Source organism: Thunnus maccoyii, chromosome 20 (assembly GCF_910596095.1).
Source record: "Thunnus maccoyii chromosome 20, fThuMac1.1, whole genome shotgun sequence".
Classification (NCBI taxonomy): Eukaryota; Metazoa; Chordata; class Actinopteri; order Scombriformes; family Scombridae; genus Thunnus; species Thunnus maccoyii.
The window spans coordinates 13,637,657-13,660,884 of NC_056552.1; the positions used below are offsets into that span (position 1 = coordinate 13,637,657).

At 38.1% G+C, this 23,228-nt stretch overlaps 2 protein-coding genes across 2 annotated transcripts; one reads left to right on the plus strand and one right to left on the minus strand.

The window, feature by feature from the left end:
• Positions 1 to 156: 156 nt before the first annotated feature.
• On the plus strand, positions 157 to 9,115 carry LOC121887440 (pleckstrin homology domain-containing family S member 1-like). The gene is made up of 15 exons (XM_042398206.1): positions 157 to 288; positions 372 to 490; positions 703 to 837; positions 2,000 to 2,075; positions 2,213 to 2,242; positions 2,674 to 2,727; positions 3,558 to 3,629; positions 3,818 to 3,901; positions 4,349 to 4,395; positions 4,591 to 4,641; positions 4,740 to 4,865; positions 6,314 to 6,433; positions 7,238 to 7,333; positions 8,119 to 8,254; positions 8,346 to 9,115. Exons 1-15 carry the CDS (start codon positions 157 to 159, stop codon positions 8,415 to 8,417), a joined length of 1,350 nt encoding a protein of 449 aa, XP_042254140.1. The 3' UTR covers positions 8,418 to 9,115.
• Positions 9,116 to 11,549: 2,434 nt separating this feature from the next.
• Positions 11,550 to 23,122, minus strand: dclre1a (DNA cross-link repair 1A (PSO2 homolog, S. cerevisiae)). Its single transcript, XM_042398296.1, has 9 exons — positions 22,457 to 23,122; positions 19,751 to 21,172; positions 19,521 to 19,654; positions 18,015 to 18,133; positions 17,175 to 17,318; positions 16,636 to 16,781; positions 14,882 to 15,036; positions 13,471 to 13,612; positions 11,550 to 12,034 (listed from the first exon to the last, which is right to left on the minus strand). The coding sequence occupies exons 1-9, from the start codon at positions 22,881 to 22,883 to the stop codon at positions 11,868 to 11,870; spliced, it is 2,856 nt and encodes a 951-aa protein (XP_042254230.1). The 5' UTR covers positions 22,884 to 23,122; the 3' UTR covers positions 11,550 to 11,867.
• Between the last annotated feature and the right edge of the window lie 106 nt (positions 23,123 to 23,228).

Sequence of the window (23,228 nt, forward strand, 5' to 3'; positions counted from 1 at the left end):
TATCTACTTAAACAGTTTTGGGTTTTTTTTAAATTTCTATTCTTCACAATTTCTCCATTCTCCCTCTTTAATTCCTGGGCTGGATTCCCCAAACAGTAGCTACACTGTTGCAAAAAAAGTTGTAGATTCCTGTAAACAAAGATGAGACTTAGGCAAATGATCACAAAACAAAAGGCTTTTCTTTTGCCATCAGGCGGAGCAGTGTTCTACAGACCAGCTGGAAATGTGATGGAGATAAGATCTGGTTACCTGTTCAAGTCTCCTCCTTCGAAACGGTTGAAGACAGAGGTGACAGAGCTGGCACGATGAATGCTAGATCTTCATTTGAGTGGGGTTTTTTTTATTGACTTGGCATCACGTTTCTCCTGCAGAAATCATGGAAGAAGAGATATTTTGTGCTGTTCAAAATCAGTGAGGAAGAACATCAACTCAAGTACTTCAGGAACAAAGAGGAAAAGGACAGGCCACTTGGAGGGATAGACTTATCACAGTATGTTATCAAAGAGCCCATTTTTTCTACACTGGATCACCTTAAAACATAAAGAATGAAACACTGAGAACCTCTCTTTATTTCTCTTTCATTTCACTGAGCTATTTTAATACAGTATGCCAAATGCATGAATGAACTCCTAATTTAACGCACTGAGTAGCTGTTAAAGGTAGAAACTGTAACACTAAATCATTTTTGTGTCCCTCTATCAGGATCTCACTGTTGTATGTGAGCCCCCAACAACACCAGAAATGGGGTTGGATCCAGAAGAGCTTCAAGTGCTCACCATCCTGTGTGCTCTACATCAAGGCTGCTGACCGGGACTACTTCCTCGTCGGGGAGAACAGGTCAGTCAGCTGGTTTTTAGGGGTGATACAAAGGACTGAGATGGAATTTATAGCTTCTTTAACAACTTCCATGCATTTTACTGCACCATACTGTAAAAACTCCTCATAGTACATACCACACTGGAGACAGATACATAGAAACACAGGTAATATGATGGACAATTGTGCTTAAGCACTGATAGGTGTTTGGGATTTGTGGGATTCAAGAGCAGCTGGATGAGCAACAAGCAACCTAAAATGTAAAGCTAATCTTAACCATAAAACCTGTTATCACCCCTCTGTGGTATTTGATCAGTTTATCAGTGTATTTTTTAAATGAACTTCACTTGCTTTCCATTTTGTTCTAGGTTTATCAAATGTAAATGGATTTTCCATAAAAGCAATAGGGTTGCAACTAACGATTTTTTTTCATTATTGATTGATGTATTAGTTTTTTGGTCTACGAAACGTCAGGAAATCTTGAAAAATTTCAATCCCTGTTTCCCAAAACTCAAGGTGACATCCTCTAATGTCTTGTTTTATCCAACAGTCCCCAACCCCAAGATCTGCAATTTACTGTCATAGAAGACTAAAGAAACCAGAAAATATTAATTTATGTTATATTATATTCATTTATGAGACTGGAAACAGAAAATGTGGGTATTTCTTCTTTAAAAAAAACTTTAAACAATGAATCGATTATCAAATTAGCTTGCAAATAATTTCCTGTTGATAGACTGATTGTTGCAGCTCTAAAATGTAACCGTTGCAAATCAATATTTTTTTCAAAGAGACTGGTTTTCTGTTTTAAAATGGAAATGTGCAGATACACAGTCAGTCAGTCAGCGACCAGGATTCAGGCCACAGTTGGGTTGGCCAATCGTCCCTTCAAGGCCCTCACTGACACTTTCATAGCGCCTCATAAAACACTTCCCCACTGCCCTTTACACCTTCTGCTATTTTGAGACTCCCAACAATCAAAATGAAATTATGGTGTAGCTTTGTTTAGTAACAGTCAATCAGCTGATAATGACTTTGGTCTGCACCCTGCTCACACGAAATTGTTGCTAAATGTCACTATTTCCACTTTATGTTTGACTTTGGAATTGCATTTTAAATTGAATGTAATAGCCATAATTTGTGGAGTCTAAAAATGATTTTCATATGCCCCTCTTGCTTTTAGTGAGGAAGTGGACAGCTGGTTCTGTGACGTGTTTGACGCATTGAAAAACCGGCCTTATAAGTTCCTCAGTCCAGAGGTACCTTTAGATTTTTAGTTCTTTATCATATAACAACATAAAAAGACCAAGCATCTCTTTGTATTTATCATGTTTGCTTACCAGCTGTATCACTGTCATTGACAATAATTACTTTATGTTTTTTTTTTCTGCTAAAGGAAATAACTAATGGGCAGCAAGCAGTTGAGGTAAATATGAAGTAAATGTATCCTGTGTTCCTCATCTGTTCACCACAAACATCATTAGTTCTTCATTATGTTTCTTTCAAAAATAAATACATTGCACATTACTCACTGGCTGAAATGAACGTTAACAAGCTTCATCCACTATCCAATAGATTGAGCTTTAATGTTCATTTCCGACCATAGTTTAGAAACAGTAGTTTGACCAAAAGAAAAAAAATCTTAATTCAAAGTCCACATAAATCAGTAAGTGGACCTTATACTTTATTCCTTCCTCCATTCCCACAGCACTTTGGATGCTCAGTCTAAATTCTCTGTGTACCTGGCAAATCCAACAAATCTTCACTATACAGTTTTATAAGTCATCTGTTAACTTTGCTTATCAACCAGCTTTTTATCTGACATTTTAAAATAGACTTCTCTTCCTGTTTTAACAGGTTATCTCACAACCCCTGTTATGGAAAAAGAGTTCTGTTGCCACCACTGACAAGGTTAGTTTATACTGTGATGTTGCAACTCGAGCTCTTCATGAATCTGGCTAACCTCTCTAAATTCATGCATCCTGTCACTTTGATACTAATTCAGACGCATCAAGACTGCCCACATCAGTCAGTCATGAAGTTCCTTTGTATGGATGTATTTGCATTTGAGTGGATTGTTTCTCTGCAGGGAAAGACACATGAAACATATGTGTTTCCTCACTCTTTATGTACATAAAATATCCACAACACCTTTATGTTTAGCCATTGGTTTAGAGAAATCCAGTTGTCTCTAGCTCATAACAACACTCATAATATACAGAAACAAAACAGTCTGCTGGAAGACTGCATGACTGCAAACTCCATGTATGTAAAACATTTTGATAACAGAGAAAATCTAAGCAGCATCAGGGTTTTTCTGTTTTCTAGTTTCATTAAATATCAACCCAAATGAATAAATGGCAGCTTGTTCACTGTTTTATTATTCAGGTGAAATTCTGATCAATTTTAGTGAAATGCCAATAAAACATCTTAACTGTTACTGTTCTCTATTGACTCGCGGTAACATCATGCCTTTAGGTATATCCTAATATACTTGAGTTTTTCTTTTATAGGGAAAAAACATCTAGAATATACTTAAAAGAATAAGCTATGGCTCTGACACAGGGATACTGAGATGAATGGGCTGAAAGCAACACACACTGCACATTTTTTACCAGGATTGTCACATTTCTCTACAAACAAAACCTTCTGCTATCAGAATAATGTCAAAGATGATCTAATGACTTAAATATTGTACACATAGGCGCTTTAATTTGTCTGTGTTATTCTGTCTTTTTCAGGAAGAGTTGAAAATGCGGTCCATGTCTGACCCATCCTCAAACACTTGGAATAACAGCACTGAAAAAGTAAAGGTATCTTGACTTGAATGTTTTTCTAATTTGTAAACACAAATCTGAATGAGATGACTTTTGTTGTAATTTGGCGCTATATAAATAAAAATTGATTGATTGATTGAAATGGAATTCAAATGATGATTCTTGAAGACATTTGTTGGGTTAATTGGAGGTGACTTTTCTTTTGCTTTCTGATTGGCTGGCAGGGTGAAGATTATCCAAAAAGACCTGCATCAGAGCCTGTGTATCCAATCTATGACTATCCAAGATCCTACTTAGGACAAATACAAGTAGGACTGCAACTGACAATTATTGTCATTAACCTTCTAGTTATTTCCTTGATTTTGTCTAGAAAATGGCAGGAAATAGTTTCCCACAGTCCAAGTCGATGTCTACAAATGTATTATTTTGTCTGACCAAAAGTCCAAAATCCAAAGATATTCAGTTCACTGTCATATATGACAAAATAAAGCATCAAATCCTTATATTGGTGAAGTAGGAATCAGAGAGTGTTTGGCATTTTTTCTCAAAAAATTGTTAAAACAATGAATCGATTGTCAGAATAGTTTCAGATTAATCATTTCAGCTCTAAATACAAGTTAAGACTGTTGAATCAATACATAACTTCAACTTCAACAGAGCCAACAATGATTTAAGTGATTAATGTGACTCATAAATTGTGATGGACTGTAACTAATAATGTTTGTTGTTTTGTCTCCCCAAATGATGTGAATAAGGTCGGGAAAAATGGTGAGACTGGTGACAGGAGCAGTATGGAGTCAGTGTGAGTTTCCCTTTCTCATGCGTATATAAGTGACCATGTATTGATCTGATATATTTGATTATTTTCAGTGATAATTTGCACAAAAATTCACATTTATAATCACAACTTTACCCTCATTCATCAAGTGACACATGCTTAAGTTGTGACCTTGAGTATTTTTTTGCCTGTTGATGTGAATATATGTGTGTTTTGTAGATACGTAACAATGATGGAGGTTAAAAATACTGAACATCTGGCTCATGCAACGTAAGTTTGATTCATAATGTGCCAGACTACTGGGGAAAAAACATCCTGCTTCGTTAGAATAATAAACAATTGTTGACTATTGTGCCAAATGCTTCCAGGGACAGTGAAGTTGAAAAGGTTACTACCGGGACCCTGATGAGGTCTGTCACTCAGGTCTTTGACAAGCTGAAGACACAGATTTCCCCACTGCCTCCATTCGATGAGGAGACAGGCGCTGAAGACAGGTAGATCTCAGATTAATCGCAGGTCTTTACCTCTTTGTGGGCTGTGTGTATGTTTGACTTTTCACGTTGTCTTTGGTGTCAGTGCCCTGCCCTGTGCTCTTTGTGCACCATGTTTTGTCAGTGCCCTAGATACCAAAATAGCTCTCTCATCAGAGGTAACCGTGGCGTCATTGGCTCAAACAACTACTATGACAACAACAAGGGTGTTATTTTTACAGCACAAATCTGTTGACACTCCAGGTCCAAGACGAATATAAGAAAAGCAGCACCTTAGAGCCTGTTAAGCAACTTATGCTTGAAAAGCATCTTTTCATCTTGTGTAAGAGATCTTGAACACACTGCATGGCACTGATTATCTTCAATGATTTATACACAACAAGCCATGAAAATGGTTTTTTTTTTAAAAGATTATATTTATTGGCATTTTTACCTTTTATTTGACAGTGATTAGTGTAGAGGCAGACAGGAAATAAGGTCAGAGAAATGGGTATGACATGCAACAAAGGTTCCTGGCTAGAATCAAACTAGGGGCAATGCAGTTTTGTGGCATGCACAGTAACCGTTCAGCTACCGGGGCACTCCAAAAATGTGTGTTTTCATGCACATCAGAACACCTTTCACATGTTGGCTGTTATGTTTCTACTGTTGTCCCAAATGAAAAACTCATTAAAATTTCGAGCCCTGTAGTCACAGTTGGCTGTGCTGTAATTCATGTATGCTAAGATGCTAATCAGATCCATAATGTTAAGTGTGTAAATCTGATATCTCAAGGAGGGCATGAGCTAATCGGATTTAAGCTTCCTGTTTAGACTAAATTGCATTAATCACCAGATACACCAGACAGACAATCAATTAACAACATCCACATTGCCTTTACCAGCTGTTCCATGCCATCATCTCCTGTATGGAAAATACTGTTGGTTTGACTGAATTTGCTATTATAACAAACTGTGTGTACATTTTGCACATATTACACTGATATCTGATTTCTTTCTAAGTGGCCAACTGCTGTGCTGCCACACTGAAGAATATCTTCCCACCACATTTGGCAAAGACTAATTTCTAAAGTGCCTTTTAATTAGAAGTCATCTTGCGCCTCCACAGTGATTTGGGAGTTATTTGCTTCTCCCATGCTGCTTTTATGAACTATTTTAACAATATAAAGACATCTGGTTGCCTTTTGTATAACCGAGACAAAATGTTATTGTACCTCTTTCAACATTCAAGCCCCTTTATTGTTGTTATTCTCTGCCACAAGGGCAAATGTGGACTTCTGTCTATCCAAGGCTTCTAAATGAGTGTCAAAATCTGTTGTGTTGCTATCTGCCTGAGTCACTCCTTTGTCATTTGTCAACTAAGAAAACATCAGTGACTACAAGATGGATGTGATTGAAACGTGTATCAAGATCTGGTTTTTTAATCCCTCATGCTATTACTTGCTTTTACAGAGAAGAAACACGTCTGTCAGACTTCAGCAGCAGCTCCAGTGAGAACGGTGCCGTCTCTCCTGTGGAGATGCTGGACAGACTAAATGCGAAGACAATGGAAAAACAAAGCTCTAATGAGAGGTGATACAGAAGTAATTGACTCCTGAATTTAAAAAACAGTTTGAATTCAGGAGCCTCTTTTGCAGTAAGATAAACTGTAATTTTTATGGGTTAGGGTTTTAGGGACAATTCTGTGGGATGTGATGATAAACTGAAGCATTAGCACTCTCATTCAACAGTTGCTCGATGTGTAAACAGTACAAGGAGACAATTTGAAACCCCCACTGTGACACCATCTGTGCCACTGCCTACTGAAAAGTCAAAAACTGCTTTGTAATGGTTTCAGAGAGCATATTAAAAAAAAGCCATCACCACATTTAAGATAACCCAGTAAAATAAATAACCTGAAAGGAATGCTGTGACCAACGCTGACATGTTGCTTGACTGGTTCGAGTGGTTTCTAGAGGTTTCTGTGTGCAGATGTTATACTAACATAAGCAGCACTCGACATTAAACATAATTAACTCAGGCGACTTTGCTGCCAGAATTTGAAAGAGGGGATCAAAGGAAATGTAGAAGTCATTTTCTATACAGACACTCATCCCACTGTGATGTAGGAAGGAGACGATAAGAAGCACACATTTGTTTCATTCATTTCATTTCACATTTCATTTTGTGCACATTCACCACATCCCAAGATGAAGAAATTGAATCTGGAGGATTAAAACATTTTTTATACTTTATATTTTTTATAACACACCTGTTTGCTTTGGAAGCTTGATGTTGAATGAGAAATGTCACGATTTTTATGTTTTTTCTATACAGCATGGATATACAGTACTATTAAATAAGAGGGTTTTTTTTGTCTTTTATTTTTCATTCAAGCCTTGACCTCAATAGCCCAGAGGAGAGAGACATCATGGTGAAACAGGCAGATTTGAAAAAACACCTGACACTAACAGAAGTGGAAGGGAAACCAAGGTATGTTTTTGTCTAAGAAAGCAGGACCACTTCATTGAAGTATAAAGAAAGGATCAACCGGGAAATGTTCCTGTTTACCTTTTTATTTTCTCTGTATCCATTAATATTAATGTAAACTGTTCCTGTCCCAGAAGTTACACACTCTCATTGTTTAAAACACACTTTTCACATCAGGCAATGCTGGCAGCGATGCTGCTCGTCCTTATTTGCTTTTTTCGCATTTTGAGCTCAGGCTTTGTGCTCCACTGCAGGAGCATGAACATGTCTGTTGTTGTTGTGGTGGATGATTCAGAAACTGTATTGTGTGAAAAGTTGTGATTGTATTCCTACTGGTCTTTGCATTAATTGGCTTAATTACGGAAAATCTAAATTTTCAATCCCCTTGAAAATGAAGAAAACACAGGTTTACTTCTCAGCTGCTACATTACACCATTTATATAAATATAGGCTTTTTCTCAAGTCAAACTCAGTTAAATTGTTATAGACTCAATTTTAATATTACCTCAGTTGAGATTGTGTGTTTGGCCAGACTCCGTTAAGATTGCTTTGTTCGGTGTGAACTTTTTAAAACTGTTTAGAAACCTGTTAATAGATTTGATTCATCCATCAAGGCAGCAGTAACTGCATGTCTCTGAGCTGCTTTTAATAGATTCAAAGTCAGAGTCTAAGACATCAGACAGCAGTAGTTATCTTTTTAATGTGGGTGGGTTGGCAAACTACTGTGTGACAGAGAGCTACAGAATGAATCTAAAAAAAACAGTTGTTTGTGTGTGTGTGTGTGTCAGTGTGTCTGGATGGACAGGTCCGCCACAGACAGTGTGTCTGTTCCACAAAGGAGACCAAATTCTGGCAATTAACGACTTGCACACCAGCAGCGTGGAGGAGTTTAACATGTACCTAAGCAAGTCACTCAAGAACGAGGTATGCTCATGAGGTGCAAGCAAAATGCCAAAACACAAACACATATTGGTGTTTTTAGTCCATCTGAGAGGTAAATTATTTCTCTTTTTAGGTGAGAGTGACCATCCTGCGTCTACCTGGATGCCCGCCTCTGCATTCACCCAGCTGTCTCTGCAGTGAGTGACTGCAACTTGACCTTTAGAGATGACACAGCTATTTCTACTACATCTGGGTGTGTTCAAATGACTTTTTGAGGCACTTCCTGCACAGATGGTGGGTTTTTTTTAACACGTAATGACTACTTTAGAAAACTGACAGTATTTTCCCAGGACTGTAGCCAGTTTCTATTGATCTGTCACTCTACTAGTTTACTTGATTTAAGAGTTAAGAAGAGTTAAAAGTGAAGTTAACAGTTAAAAATGGATATTAAACCTACTTAATAATGTCTTACATTATATGTATAAAGATGAATTTTACTTGTCAGATGCTTGCAGCATTAATAATGACTCACATTTTCAACTAAGCATGAGTTATAATGGGCTTAGTTCATTGTGTATTGTTTTTACTGTACAGTAAATGATGCTTGTTTTCAAAAGTTTTACCTAGAAGGAAATAAAGGGAGATGATTCATTGAAACATATTTCCTCATACCACCTGTATGATGCCAAAAAAGGCAATCTCATCATCACACAAGCTCTTGGAACCAGCACAGACGTTTCCATTCCTAACATGACTTCTGTAATAACACTGTTTTTATTAATCAACTATAATCCAAGATGAAAGGAAGCAAAAGCATTTAATAAGCAGATTAAAGAACATGCCAAGATGCTCTGAAATCAATATTTGTGTTGTATGATACCAAGATTGTAATTAAATTATATTTTGAAAAGATAGTCAACTTATTTTTCCTGTTGCTGTAAATATTCAAATCTTATTTGTAACTTACGACTATAACTTGAGCAGGAATAATTGAGTTGCATGACTCGTGTGAATGTCATCATCTGGCATTGTTGATTCATTTCCAGATTGCTCAGTATGTATCCCAGTGTTCTCGGTATGTCATACTTGGCTAATGATGCCTTCTTAAGAACACAAAGAAAGTAATATAATGTAACTTAAACTAACCTTGTCTTTTCTTTTGAGAATGCTTTGACAGTAGTTAGGAGTTGATGAAAGACAAACGATTAAGGCAGAGACCAGTATTTCATGTTATCCACACCTCTGGGAGAGTGTTGCGAATGAATATGCAGACAGAATGGTGCACTGCCGGCTATGTTTAACCTATTTCTCGCTGATTTGAAACAGAATTGGTGACTCAAGGACACTTGGCTGGAACGTAATTATAATATAACTTGGGAAGATGGTTTTATTCCTTTTTAAATTATGTCTAGTGACCGTTTCCGCTCACAGATGAAGATTACATAGGAATTAACAAAACTTGCCTCTAAACTTCAAACATCACATAACAATATATCTGACATGTTAATATTCAGAAAAGGCCTCTTCCCATGATGTCGTATGAGCCAGTCAAAGGTTGTAGTTTCAAGTTTCAAAGCTATTAAACAGAGTTTTGACAAAGAAACTATTCAGGACTTTATTTTTTTAAGGCCATTCTTCAAAGTGTGATGCTCAGGCTGTGCTGTGTTATAAGTGTGCTCTATTATTAAATAAATGCATCCTTTGGAGGGGTGTAGCAAATTCAGGTTGTATTGGGACACTGAATCTTGTTTTATTTCTAAAATGATTATGAATAAATTTTACACTGACCATTTGTACGTCTTCAACTGTTTTTTCCTGGGATTGAGGGATAATAAATATTACAAATAGTTTTAAATAGTTCACTATATTCTACTTTTTGCACACAGGGTTTGTGCCAAAATCCATGTAGGAAATAGTAGTAGTTTCATTATTTGACCAGTTTGATAAGAACTCTTTTCATCTTGTTGCTTTTTCAAGGACCATCAGTTCATTATTGTATTTATTGATGCATACACTAAGAGACAAAGGGTATCTAATTATAAAAAGTTGGCAGTAAGGTGAATGCTTGCTGGTGCAAGAACCCGAACTACCAATTTTCTTTCATACTTCATTGCCTACAGGCCTGAATGTATGGGGCGATAAATATCATAATCCCTGAAGAATAGAGGTACAGTACATTCTAGTCGAAGATGTTGTGTTACTCTGAACGCCCTTTTTTGTCATTTATATATCAGATTCCTTGTTATTCGTGGACATAAACTATAAACAATTCCCTACCAACGTCAGACACCACCAACATTATATATCTATATATATACACACACACACACATACACTGTGTGACTGAAATAGAAAAGACATTTCATCCAGCGCCCCAGTCAAACCTCAATCCAATTTCAGGTTGGATAGACTTAATACATATCATTCATGCCTGAGGGAATACAATATTCCATTATTAGAAATGGCTTACTGGTAATGGCTTGCTGTGGGCATAGACAGTAATACAGTGGTTATTACTTCAGTCTCCCAGTAAAGTGGGTGATGAAACGAGTATGATAAAACAAGCATGATATAAAATAGGACGAGAAGTGGTGTAATGAAGTGTCTAGAAGAGGTCAAAACTGCCATTTTGATGGCACCTTTTTATAATGAACACTTCATTTTAATATCATACTTCTGCTTTGCAAAAAAATGACGTACTCAAGTGGAAACTTAGAAGAATATTCAGTTTTCAGAAATACAGCCAGGCAGCTGTTACGGTCTTCTTCTGCAGGTTTAGTACATTAAAATGTAAAGTATACTGAATAAGACACAGGCTGCCTGCCCCGGGATATTCTGTGAGGATCTACAGTGTAACTTTTTCATTGTTTGGATTTTAATGCAGAAATTAAGACCAACATTTTGCTCACTCTGGCAGGAGTCATAAGTTGTTCTACCACATGAAAAGAGGTCAAGCAGTGACTGTGAAAAGGCTGTTTTACAGAGGCTGAGATTATGAACCCGCATGTCGCTGCTGTCTCAGATAAACTAGTGAGAGATCTGGCAGCATCTCTCTTCAAAACAAGTTTGTATTTTCAAAGCCATAGCACGACAATGACCGTTCCTGCTTTGCACCAATGATGAGGAAAAAATGAAAAAAAAAAGGGAGGAAAGTGTTATAATATTTAAAAACATTTATTTTTTGTGTAAAATTTTTGAACACAAAATAAAAATACAGAAATTAAAATAAGAATTACGTTTCAAAGCAGCACTTACAGTATATAATGTAACGGTGGTAAAAGTAGAAGTGGCTGCAGCGGTCAGCAACACATCCAAGTACACAAAACAACTTCCAGAGTTGTTAGTGAGTAATTTATTTTAGCCCACCGTGCATCAAAGAACCTTTATATCAAGTTGTTTCAGGAGCTTATACTCATTCTTTTCATCAGTGTGAATAATCAGGGATGCGCTTCATGTTCAGCTACTTCATCACAACCCTTGCTCTGCAATGAAAGGCTATCATTATGAAATGAGCAGAGCGGACTGAGGTAAACAACCTCGATAAAAATGATAAAATGTGTAGTGTTTAAAAATCTTTGTCCGCCCTGTGGTCGTACAGTATTGCCACGTTGACGATGAGTGTTTTGTTTTTGCTGTTCCCTGCAACAGACATAAGTTACAGTTTAGCTTTAGTTTCCTTGAGCCACTCGCTAAAACACTTTTCCATAGCCTTCCTGCTAGCCCAGCTGCCGTTGTTGACTGTAGGGATGATCTTGAGGGGCTGGAGCCACTGGACAAAACGCTTCAACTCCAGAAAGCTGCTGTGTTCGCTGTATGGAATTCCTGTAAAGACAATAACATTTTTTTTTAAAAAAATAGGTCAAACCTTGCCACTTGAAACATATCTAAGCCTTAAAAGTTGCATTTAAATAAAAGAGCCTGAGATCATTTATTTCGCTGCACTGTGTGTTGTTCTCACAGGATTATTATTTCCAGTGTAGGTTGTAATTATCACAAATTCCTATTTCTTAAGCAGACAAGTCCTGCAGGGACTTTTCCGACATTGGAATTTTTACATTTTTCCTTCCATTTCCTCAACTATGAAAGCCTAGTGATCACAGAAGAGATTTGGTTTGAGGTAAAAACTTGTCAAGGAGCCAGATTTTTAAAAGTATGGGGAAGCCAGTGCCACACACACACACACACACGCACACACACACACAACAGGGCAAAGTCTTACAAGAAAGACCAGTTGCTCATCCAAGTGACCCACAGGTTCAGACTGTTCTGAAAGGTGAACAGGGCAGCTTTCAGATACAGGAACATAATTTATTCTATTTCAAGGTGAGAATATGAAAAAATAAAATAAAAAAAAGACGGCTGCTTCCTCTTGTTTGTCCTCACTTCACTCTCACAGGTCTGATGTGCTCCGCTGCTTTAAAACACATCTATCTGGAACTAAGCCTACTCAAGTATACAGCCAATCTTCCCACATGCAAGGAACAATATTAGAAGGAGTAGTAGCATATGTGAGAGAGAGAGAGAGAGAGACAGAGACAGAGCAAATTGGCTTCCGCCTGACTGACACACAAACTGCTGAGGGGGGAAGAAATTATGTGCGAGTGTGTGATGAAAAAAAGCCTCTAGCTGGTGATTGTAAGTTCCAGGCCAGATGGCTGACGTTGTTGAGGGATCTATTCTGCAAATGAAACAAGGCATGGAAGAAAAACAGGATAAATCTGCAGCGGCAAGGCAAGTCATGACCCATTTTGGTACAAGGGTTTAATGCTAGACGACTGTCTGTGACTGAAGATACAAGTGAGGAGAAGATGAAGATTTCCCAGCATTCTTCTTGATTTTATACTCTCTCAACAACATGCTGAAGTAACCTGAAACTCATTCATGGTCTGAGTCTCCCTTCCCTCTTTCATCTCTTTTCCAAAAGAGGGAGCTGTAGGCTTAACATGTGAGGAACATTAGATTTCTGGCAGGGAAACATGTTGCTCTTGTGATTATGTCTCAGAGGCATGTGGCAAGATGACAATTAAGATTATTTACCATTATTAGGGTTCTGCTCTTGGTCATTAACTTCACAAAACAGAGAAGGGCATTCTGTGAGGGCATTAAATGCTCCAATACCTCCAACCCTCCAAATACTTAGTAGGGTTGCTATGATTTGTTTTTTTTTCCTTTTAGAACTTACATATTTTCATGTAAATCAATTCTTTCTGAAAGATAACTGTGCAAAGACACAAAATATTTAAAAGAGTAGTGTTTACCATAGATAGAGATGTTGCCACTGGTCTGTGGCTGAATATCTTCCACTGATTCCACCTGCTGGCTGAAGGTCCAGCCTGTGGGCTTGAAAGCCACCAGCTGATCGTACTGTCTTGAAAACCGCGCCAGGTGATCCTGCAGTTTCTGGAGATAAGATGAAGGGTGACAAGGCGCAGGGAAATGAGGATTTCATATTCAAGCATTAAAATGGAGCCACATTATTCACTCAAAGTGCAGTTTTTCCTAAAACTGAGGAAAGAGATATTTCTAAAATATTAACTAGATCTCAGAAAATTTCTTGTTATTGAAATGTCTTGTCACAGAACATATATACAGTTTTCTCTTCCAAAATGTATATACATAACCTCAAACAATTACATTAAATTAAAGGTTTTATCTAAAGCTAAGATTTAGTGAATGACAAATCCCTGCTGATGTCAAACTTCACATGAAGGGACCAATAGAAGCATGTTGTTGGTTTTGGGTAAAATGATTGTATCTTGTGTAGCTTGACTACTCATAAAATTTATCAGGTTACAGCAACACCGAAGCATCATTCTCAAACATCCACAGGCATTGCTGTTTGTGCAATCTCTGGCTAAACATGACAACTGCCTCTAATCGTTCACAACTAATTTTAGGCATTATACAGTTTGTCTATAACATCATTGATATCATATTGTAAATAACAATATTAGGAATTATTTCAAGGTCACTCTGCCCAAGTTATAGTAACTTTTCTTGAGAGTCTCTGCTGAGAGGTCGTACATGCAAAACTGCATCTTTTTCCCCTAAGTCAGCCTTTATGTGCCTAGTGATGCTTGAATTGTAGCGACTCTGGGAGAGTTATCTGTAGTTACAGCAAATTTAAATTCCCTTGCCCTTTTAGAGATGTGCTCGGTCATCATAATTAGCATTCCCTAATTATTTTAACTCCTGTCCTTGATACTTACATATGTATAAAGCATTAGCAGGAGTGTAAAGGAGTGTTTGCACCCCCAAAATAGACTGCCTAGAAATAATCTGCAGCAGTTCTAGGTTAAACAAGAAAAATGTTAATACACAAAAAAGGTCTGCAGGCTATTTAAGAAATGCTAAATTAAACTATATTAGCCAATTCTACTCATCTTCATCTCAGTAAGCAGTGTATTATTATATTAAATGGTTAAAGTCATCACACTGAGTATTATAATTTGAGTAAACTTACAGTGAATAGAGAAAGAAACTGAGGGACATCTTGCAGGTTTGATGTGGTTTATTTTCCTGTTGTTTTATTCTAATCACTGATGTAGTTAGTTTTGAAAACATGCTCCTAAAATAGGACATTTTTTTAAACTCCTGAAGGCCCAGAGTCCTCCCCTAATGTCCGTTCTTTTCAGGTCAGTTGATGGAAAAGGAGACTGCTGCACCTACTTTGAAGGACAGCTGCATCATGGGCAGCACGTGGACCCGGGCTGCCTTCCAGTCGGTGGTTATACGTTGTTTGACTTGCTCTGACTCCAGACAGCACATGGTGTTGTATTTGTCCCGAGAGAGGCACACTTTAGACCCCAGGACTTCTGCCAGCGCTACAAATGAAGCAGAACAAAGTCTGTAAGAAGCAAGAATGTGTGCAATTCAGGCTTTTCTTTTTAAGACCCAGTATGCACATGCTCGCATTAAAAGAACCCCCTGTTGTCACCCCCCATTGACAACTGATGCATTTTATTTCAGGATAAAAGTTTTACTTGCTCCAGTATTTTACTTTACAGCAACTTCACTGAACACATTGTACAAACTGCAATTTTTTCTTTTTAAACTTTTTTACACTACGCTTTGTAAACTGTGTGGTTATGAGCACAAATATTTTTGTGGACAGTGCCTGAATACTCTCCTACATTCAATTGAATTAGCTATTTTTTCCATTCAAATTTCACACAGAGCTTGTTGTAGCAAAGGTGATTACAGGATGAATAGATGCTGTTCAATTTCTGCAAGGACAACATTGGTTTTTCAGCACTTCATTCGACCAAATTGGAATAGACTATTATTCATGTGTGTCACCGGAGGACTGTTTGCCTCCACATGAGAACAACACATATTGAGAAGCTCTTTTTCCTCATAAACAGACTAATCCACAAATTCTCCACACCACTCACATTTCAATAAAAGATGTAATCTCACACAACCTTTCAATAGGGCAAAAGGTCAGGTAGTGATTGAAGGTTACAGAAATATTCTACTCGTTTCACTATTATGTTCTGAAACACATTCACTTTGTGTCTAAACAGTTTGTGTTGATGTGATATTACTTCCTTATATCACAGTAATATCACTATTCCAGAGTTCAATCAATAAATGACATTTTCAGCAATATAATTAGCTATCAAAAAAACAAAACATGTAACTTACCATGAACCTGTCTAATTGTCATATTGATGTTGAAATATGTGCAACCTATATCAACCTCCATCTCCTAATTTATTTCCAGTATAATCAGCCATGTGAGTTGAAATATGTGCACAAGGGAATAGGCAGACGTTTAATTCTTATTTCCACTGCTTAGATTTTTGTCAAGCTAAATACAACAAGAACATTTATGTTATGTTGCTGTTTGTGATGATGCACACAAAAATTAAGTTTTAGAGGTAGGGAATCAAGAACAGCATCATAAACTTTTACTTTGATGAAATGAGTAACAATAGGGGTATCAATAGGGGTTTTAACTATGAGCATGTTGATGCCAAACCTGCTATTTAGTCTGTTTTTAATTTTTCTGTTTCATTTCGAGGATATCGTGCTCCTCTGAGGGTTGAGCAAATCTTGCTTCCCTTTGTTTTATGAAAATCTTCACTAAACCTAGTTGACGAATTTGAAAATATGTAGTGGTCATGGTAAGAATAAGGCATTTTTATATATGCTGTTCATAAAGGTTAGACTTTTGAAGATATAATAATTTTACCCAAAACCAACAACATGCTTCTATTGGTCCCTTCATGTGAAGTTTGACATCAGCAGGGATTTGTCATTCAATAAATATTAGCTTTAGATAAAACCTTTACTTTAATGTAATTGTTTGAGGTTATGAATCTGCCAGGACTGCTTGCTGTGCCTTCTAGTAGTAGACATCTAATAGTCATAATGCTTAGTTGAGAAAAACATGTGCAGCATGTCCTCCGAGCACTCACCCAAAAAGACCTTCTCTTTCCCCACAGAGTAGGATCCACACACGACAAGGGTACGTGGGCTGAGAGTCACCAACTCAAAGGCTCTGCTTGTTGCAAAGTTAATGACCTCTTGCTGTCTGGGGAAGGTATACTCAGGGCTGCAATACCTTGAGGGAAAAGAGTTACATCGTCGCATCAGCATGAGGCAAGACTGTGCATACTTACACTGACAGTGCTTGAGTAGATTAAGGACATAAAGCCCATTTTGATAAAAAGCTCCAAAAACTATGGAACCAGAGAAAATAAACTAGGAACTATAAGTGCAGAGTTAAGCCCAACTGGAAGTAAATCTTAACTAAGGAACATATTCAGAGCTGCTGTAGCAGTACTGTATGTTTTAGCCATTATTTAGCCAAGTAGACAGAACATTTATTTGCAATGATGACTCAGGGAAGCAGAGGATAACAGTACAACCGCAGCCTTCTGCTTCTCCTTTGCAATTCAGCAACTGGACTGGTACATTCAGTGCATGCATGTGAGGTGGGACAAAAGGTACTAACGTGGTGTCCAGGTAAAGAGTCTGCACCCTGCAGCTGAGTAACTCAGGGTAGATCTCCATTGAGGGATCAGCTCTGAAATCTCCAGTGTGGAGGACCGTCTGTCCATCTGGTAGGAAGAACAGTAACATGGCAGCTCCTGGACAACTAAAAAGGAAAATAATAATAATAATAATAATAATAATAATAATAATAATAATAATAATAAAGAGAGGAGGTGAAGCTGGACACAGTAGAGAGAAAAAGCTACTAAAAAAATAACATCAACTGAGGTCACTGATGATCTGGGAAAGATTCTTCTCAAATACAGGAAAACTGAAGGAGGTTCACAATGTGAGATAAACTAGGATTAGTGTTTTATTAGACGCTTTGGTTCTCAAGAAAAAAGTGGTAAATATTGCATGTTTTTAATTTAAAGTTATAAAGTAGGGATGGGTCATTACAAATGTTGGTATAATTAGGCCTGACTGAAGAAAACACCCTGTCATATAGAGTTTAACTCTCCCTAACATGCTTATTAGTTTTCCTCAGTTTCAGACAGCTTGGGCCTGTCTGAATTTGAAATTTGAATAATGCCTCCACATCCTCCTTTAAAATGCTTATTTTAAACTTTTATGATGACATGTTGGCTGCAGTATCAACTTATTTTATATGCATGTTTATGGATCTGTTTTTTAAGGTGTGAGTATTAGGGTTTCTCTGCAGTCACTCCTTTGATCCATCCAAACAAACCAACATGAACACATCGTTGGGTTGGTCCACTATTCCCATGAAACACTCGCTCCAGACAAGCTGTGCCACCTCTGCTGAGTAACTGACATTGACGTCAGGTGGATGACTTACTGGTTGGCCTCGAGGAGGATGACCCTGACTCCCTCCACAGTGACCTGTGTGTTCATGGGAAGGATGTGGACATATCGCTCTGCCACTCTCAGCTTGCTCTTCACCAGGTTCCCTGTGATCTGTGCAAGAAAGGCAGCTGTTAGTGTGTTTACATGCATACAGTGATTCAGCTGCACCTGCTAAAGCTAGAAAAACGTGAATGCTACATTGTATTTTTGCTAAATCCCCTAAAAATCTTCCTTCAACGTTTTCCCTTAAATCTACCTGGAAACTTCCTCAGTGATTCTGATCAAACTTTTCTGGGCTATGACCCATCTAACATCCAAGCTGATTTTCTATGACCTAACAAATAAGAAAAAAAAACCCAGCAGAGTCCCAGTAAGTCTGATTCTGGTGCCAGTAAGTCTGTTTTTAGTCTGAATCCCCGGAGAACACATATTCCACCGTGATAAATCATGACCTACTTGACAGGAGAACTTGCATCACATCCAGCCTCTTTCACCAGTATTTTATTCTGGATATTACCTAACAAGCTATTTGGATTAATTACACTGATATATTCTTGAATTTCCCAGTAAGATACAGAAAATGCATACTACCTGAGAAGTGAAGTTAAATACTGTAAACAAATGATATGGCTAATTTGAACAAAATAAACTGAAATATCTTAATTAAAAAAATGTTCACTTGTTGGGCACAATACCTACCTACTCCAGTTTACTGCTCAATTCACACACCTTAACTGAAAAGTGGTTTATTTATAATGTCAAAGACAAACAAACAAACTAATTTTCCAAGATATGAATTGTGGAAAACACAAAAGGTTTCCAAATTTCAATCAACTCCAACATGGACAGAACCATTGGCAACTTGGTATTCATAGCTGCCCACCGCAAGCAAATATTCATTACTCCGAATCAATGCAGTGCAGTGAGAGGAATGGATCAGGCGTTTACTGTATGAATTCAGTGGAAGAGATGAGTCAGGAAGCTTATTAATGAGGTCCAAACAAATAGGATTTTTTTTTTAAAAGGCAAGTTCTTTGTAGCACCCTCAAAGAAGTGAATCAGGCCTTTGGAGGCCAGACTGCTATTCATTGACTTTATAAAACTGCAGATGCATTTAAATTGACACTGGTCTCTTCTTTCCCACCACTGATTTACAAAAAGTGCTGAGTTTTGTGTGGGATTCAGTTTAAGCGGTGTACTCGGAGTGCGGTTAAAAACTACCAATATTCACTTTTTCTTGCCCAAAACTTGCTGCAACAAATAAAGGCCATAGTTCCTGCAGATCAATTCATATCATACATAAAGTAGTACAGTAAGTGACTCCTACTGGTAAACACTGGTGTAGCTTTAAATATGGCTCATCAATGCACAGCTACAACACTGTCAGGTAAACGCATATCATTTACTTAGACAATACATAGTTTCTGCGCCAATCCGTGCAATGAAATCATACCAGAAGTCATTCACATTTTACAAAAATATCCAAAACTAGACTCACTCTGTTACAGTAGATTGGAAAAGTGGAGTTCTTGGTCAACCCTCCGTAATGGTCTGAGTGGAAATGGGTTAGGAAGTAAGCTGTGATGCCCTCAATCACTCCGTACCGAAAGGCATCTATGACAAACTTTGTTCCTGAAAAATTTCACAAAAGCCTTTATATTACAAAAACACAAATAAATTCTCCTCCGAATCAATGCAGCGATATGTGATATACTGTCACTCGCTGACCTGGAATCTTCTTGTAGAACGGACAACGTGGTAAAACCTCTTCTTCTCCGTCACCTTTTCCTCTGTTCCACCTTCTTCTTCTCCATCCTCTGGTCCCGCCTCTCCCTGCTTCTCCCTGAGCGGCCGCTGCGTCGCTGCTTTTAACAGTTGCTGTGCCCTGTGAGGTATCTGCAGTTGTGTCAGTCTTTCTCTGCCTGTCTCTCCTCCTCTGTCCTCTCTGTCCTGAGTTCTCACCAAGCGCCGCACTGGACGTAGCGTTGAGTTCATTCGTTCCAATGTCAGCCTCTTTCTCCTTCTCCTTCTCCTTGAGGGGTTTGAGCCCAAAAAACACTCCGATGTCCGTCTGCTTGAGACAGGAGGCCTGACCTGCCTTGCTCTGGTGCTTCTGAGGCGCCATGGTTTGAGATCTTGGGACGACGGAGGTTTGAGACGAAGGCACTTGAGGAGAACTTGAGTGAGGCTGCTCTGATTGAATACTACTGTCAGTAAAGTTATTGGAATGCAGGTTATCTGAGCTTAGAAGAGTTTCTCGCAACCGCTCTAAAACAATACTCTGCGGAGACTGAATGCTACTTTTAAATGGACTGATTTCACAAGCAAATTTACCATTCACTTGTTTTTCACCTGTGGAATCAGCTCTGTTTTCAGCAACGGAAGAGGCAGCTAGCTGATTAGTGGCTGCTAATGAGGTAACTGGCTCCAGCTGGGTGTTTGAGAAAACTACCGGCACCTTATTGGTTTCAAGATTATCTATAAATTGAGTGAAGAGCTCGTCCTCACTTGAGAATCTGTCGCTGAACAGTAGCATAGAGTCTTCATCCTCGTTTCCAGATACATCATTATTAAAAAGGGCTCTTCTGGGTTCACTATTGATGACTTCAGTCTCTGCAGGGAATTCAGAAAGAGGAGAGTAGGATATTGCCTCATTGTTGTCAGGAGAGGGTTCACTTGTGATAAAACCTCCACAAGCTTGCCCTCCACTCTCTGCCTTAAGAGGAGTTGATGAAAGCTCTGTTTTACTTTCTTGGGAAGCACTGATAGACTTCTGGCCTTTAGTAGAGGACGACCAACCTTTCTTTTTCTTAAAATCCTCTGGGCCAGGTGAGCGCAGTAACAGAAGGCCATTTGTTCGTTTGGATGGAGGTGTTTCATTGTGATTATTGAGAGAGGAGGCACTATGATTGGATAGGGCAGAAATACTTAAAGCACTGTCCTGTGAAGACTCTAAAGCAGAGTCATCCACCTCAGTGTCTATCAGTCCTGGGAGACAACTGAGACTATTCTCCTTGCTGGTCTCTGCCTGCTGGGACAGACTGAGGAAGCCTGTGTCGCTGTTTGCTCGATTGTGGGCCAGTAGTGTGTGGTTGAATTTCTTGTAATGGTTTGGAATGGAGGAGGAGCACTGGAGGCCAGCTGGACATTCTGTATGAACATAAGACACGAGTCATCAGACCAGGATGCATAATATTCAGAATCCAAAACCTCTCAATACAAAATCTGAAAGTGCAGTTTGATGATGTTTATACAGATATTTTTTTTAATGGGCACAACATTAATTTATCGTTTACTTATCACAGAAAGTAGTATCCAACCAGTTGTATGATGTCATGTGGTTCTCAAGGGAGCTTTCTAAAGTCTGGGAAAATAACCCTGATGATGTCATTAGGGTCATCTCAGACTGGGGTTGATTCGTCAAATTTTGGAGAAGAAGCCTAAGTTACCAACTGGGGGTGTGGAGTTAGAAAACATGTCAGGGAGCGTCAGGTTCTGTACCAATTACCAGTTTATGACTTGCAACAAATGTTTTCCTCAACATCAAAGTCGTAATCATGACTGGGAAAGTCTGATTTTTTTGACTGTATAAAGTATTAAACCCAAGTTTATGGGTTATAGTGTAACAGGTATGATATCAATGTTTAATTATCAACAATGAATTAATTTCATCTGCATAGGGTGCATCATCATTATCGATTAATCTGCTGGTTATTTTCTCAATTAACTAATAGACTTTATTATCAGATATGACAAAAACAACGGCAAATTCTCACATCTAAGAAGCTACAACCACAAAATACAAAGGTATTTTTGCATGAAAAGTTGCTAAAACAATTAATCAATAATCAAAATAGTTACCAATACATTTTCTGTCAATCGGCCAATCAATTAATTGACTAATCGTTGCAGCTCTAAATCTGTATTTTTGATCTCTAATCATACAACCATCATAAACATGGAAATCACACCCACCCCAATGAAACACACTTTCAATGTGCATCATGGGAAATGTAGGATCCAGTGTTTTTGGTCCAGCTTGATAGAATATTTCAGAATATTTCATCTCTGCTGCATCAATTTTGACCATTGTTTTTTTTTTTTCCTTTTAAATCTGCCTCTTATCAATCCCACAGCTTTATGGAAGTGGACATGTTTTATTTTTGGGTGTCTTTAATGTATAAAATGATAAGAATCTTTATAATTTCATCCATTAAAACAAACAGATACCATGTATGCACCTGTATATAAGATAACCTGTGTGGGGAGAGAGGACTACAGGTCAACAAATACATACACAGAGCTAGACTGATGAGAGGTTTCAGATATGGATGCCGTATGTTTACTTCATCAGAAACTTTGGTTATGACTGTGTTATTTATGCGGTATCAGGCAGCTTTAAGGTGAATGGTGGAAATATATGGATATCTGTACCTTTGCATGTGTCCCTGGGGGTGTCAAGACATTCGGCAACATGCCATCTTTGAGACTGTACCACCAAAATGGAAAATGGCATCTGACAGATAGGACAAAAGTGTCCAGTGGATGGTCCCTCAGCTGCATTCAATTCACGTTTGAGTGTCTCATGAGTTGGAGAAGACTTTGAGGGTGTCACTAAGCTGCTATGCTCTTCTTTATTAACATTAGCAGCACTGACATCACCGTTTTCTGCAGCTTTGACTTTCACATTACTGCCAGGTGACTTGGCTGAGGAAGAAGTGGCTCTCTTTGACGTCTTTCTGGAGGTGCATCTTCTCTTGGCCGCAGTTCCAGTCACAGACACTGATTCGTGTCTCTTCTGTTTCTTCTGGAGAGGTTTATACTCCCAAATGTCATTTTCAGAGTGGTCCTTCTGTGACATTTGGAGCAAAAGCAAGCGACCTCCTCAAAGCCCTCGTTATTACCAAAGACGCGGTGTTTGATAACATCCCGCGGTTGTCGTTGCAGACGGTAACAGCTGTTGCGGGAGATTAACAATTACTAGTAGCTTCCTTGATATTGTAGGAATAAAAGTAGCTCGAAAATAGGTTCTCATAGCTGTTAATTACGATTTGGAGTTGAATATCTTATTATCAACACATTACTGTTTCGTAAAGCTCTTACCGCCACAGTGCATCAATGAATGTAGTAAAAGCAACTACAGAAACGGAGCCGCACTTTCCACAAATTTTGTAAACCAGTTCAATTTAAAGACTGTAAAAAAAAA

What these genes read in the sequence shown, in the direction of transcription:
- dclre1a (XM_042398296.1), bottom strand. Translation starts at nt 22,883, where the DNA reads ATGTCACAGAAGGACCACTCTGAAAATGACATTTGGGAGTATAAACCT. An exon ending in ATCCTCCTCGAGGCCAACCA is followed by an intron (nt 17,319 to 18,014) that starts GTAAGTCATCCA and finishes TTTCCTTTTTAG; the next exon opens with TTGTCCAGGAGCTGCCATGT. An exon ending in GAAAGAGAAGGTCTTTTTGG is followed by an intron (nt 15,037 to 16,635) that starts GTGAGTGCTCGG and finishes CTTCATTTGTAG; the next exon opens with CGCTGGCAGAAGTCCTGGGG.
- LOC121887440 (XM_042398206.1), top strand. Translation starts at nt 157, where the DNA reads ATGATCACAAAACAAAAGGCTTTTCTTTTGCCATCAGGCGGAGCAGTG. An exon ending in CTGTTGCCACCACTGACAAG is followed by an intron (nt 2,728 to 3,557) that starts GTTAGTTTATAC and finishes TGTCTTTTTCAG; the next exon opens with GAAGAGTTGAAAATGCGGTC. An exon ending in AAACAAAGCTCTAATGAGAG is followed by an intron (nt 6,434 to 7,237) that starts GTGATACAGAAG and finishes TTTTCATTCAAG; the next exon opens with CCTTGACCTCAATAGCCCAG.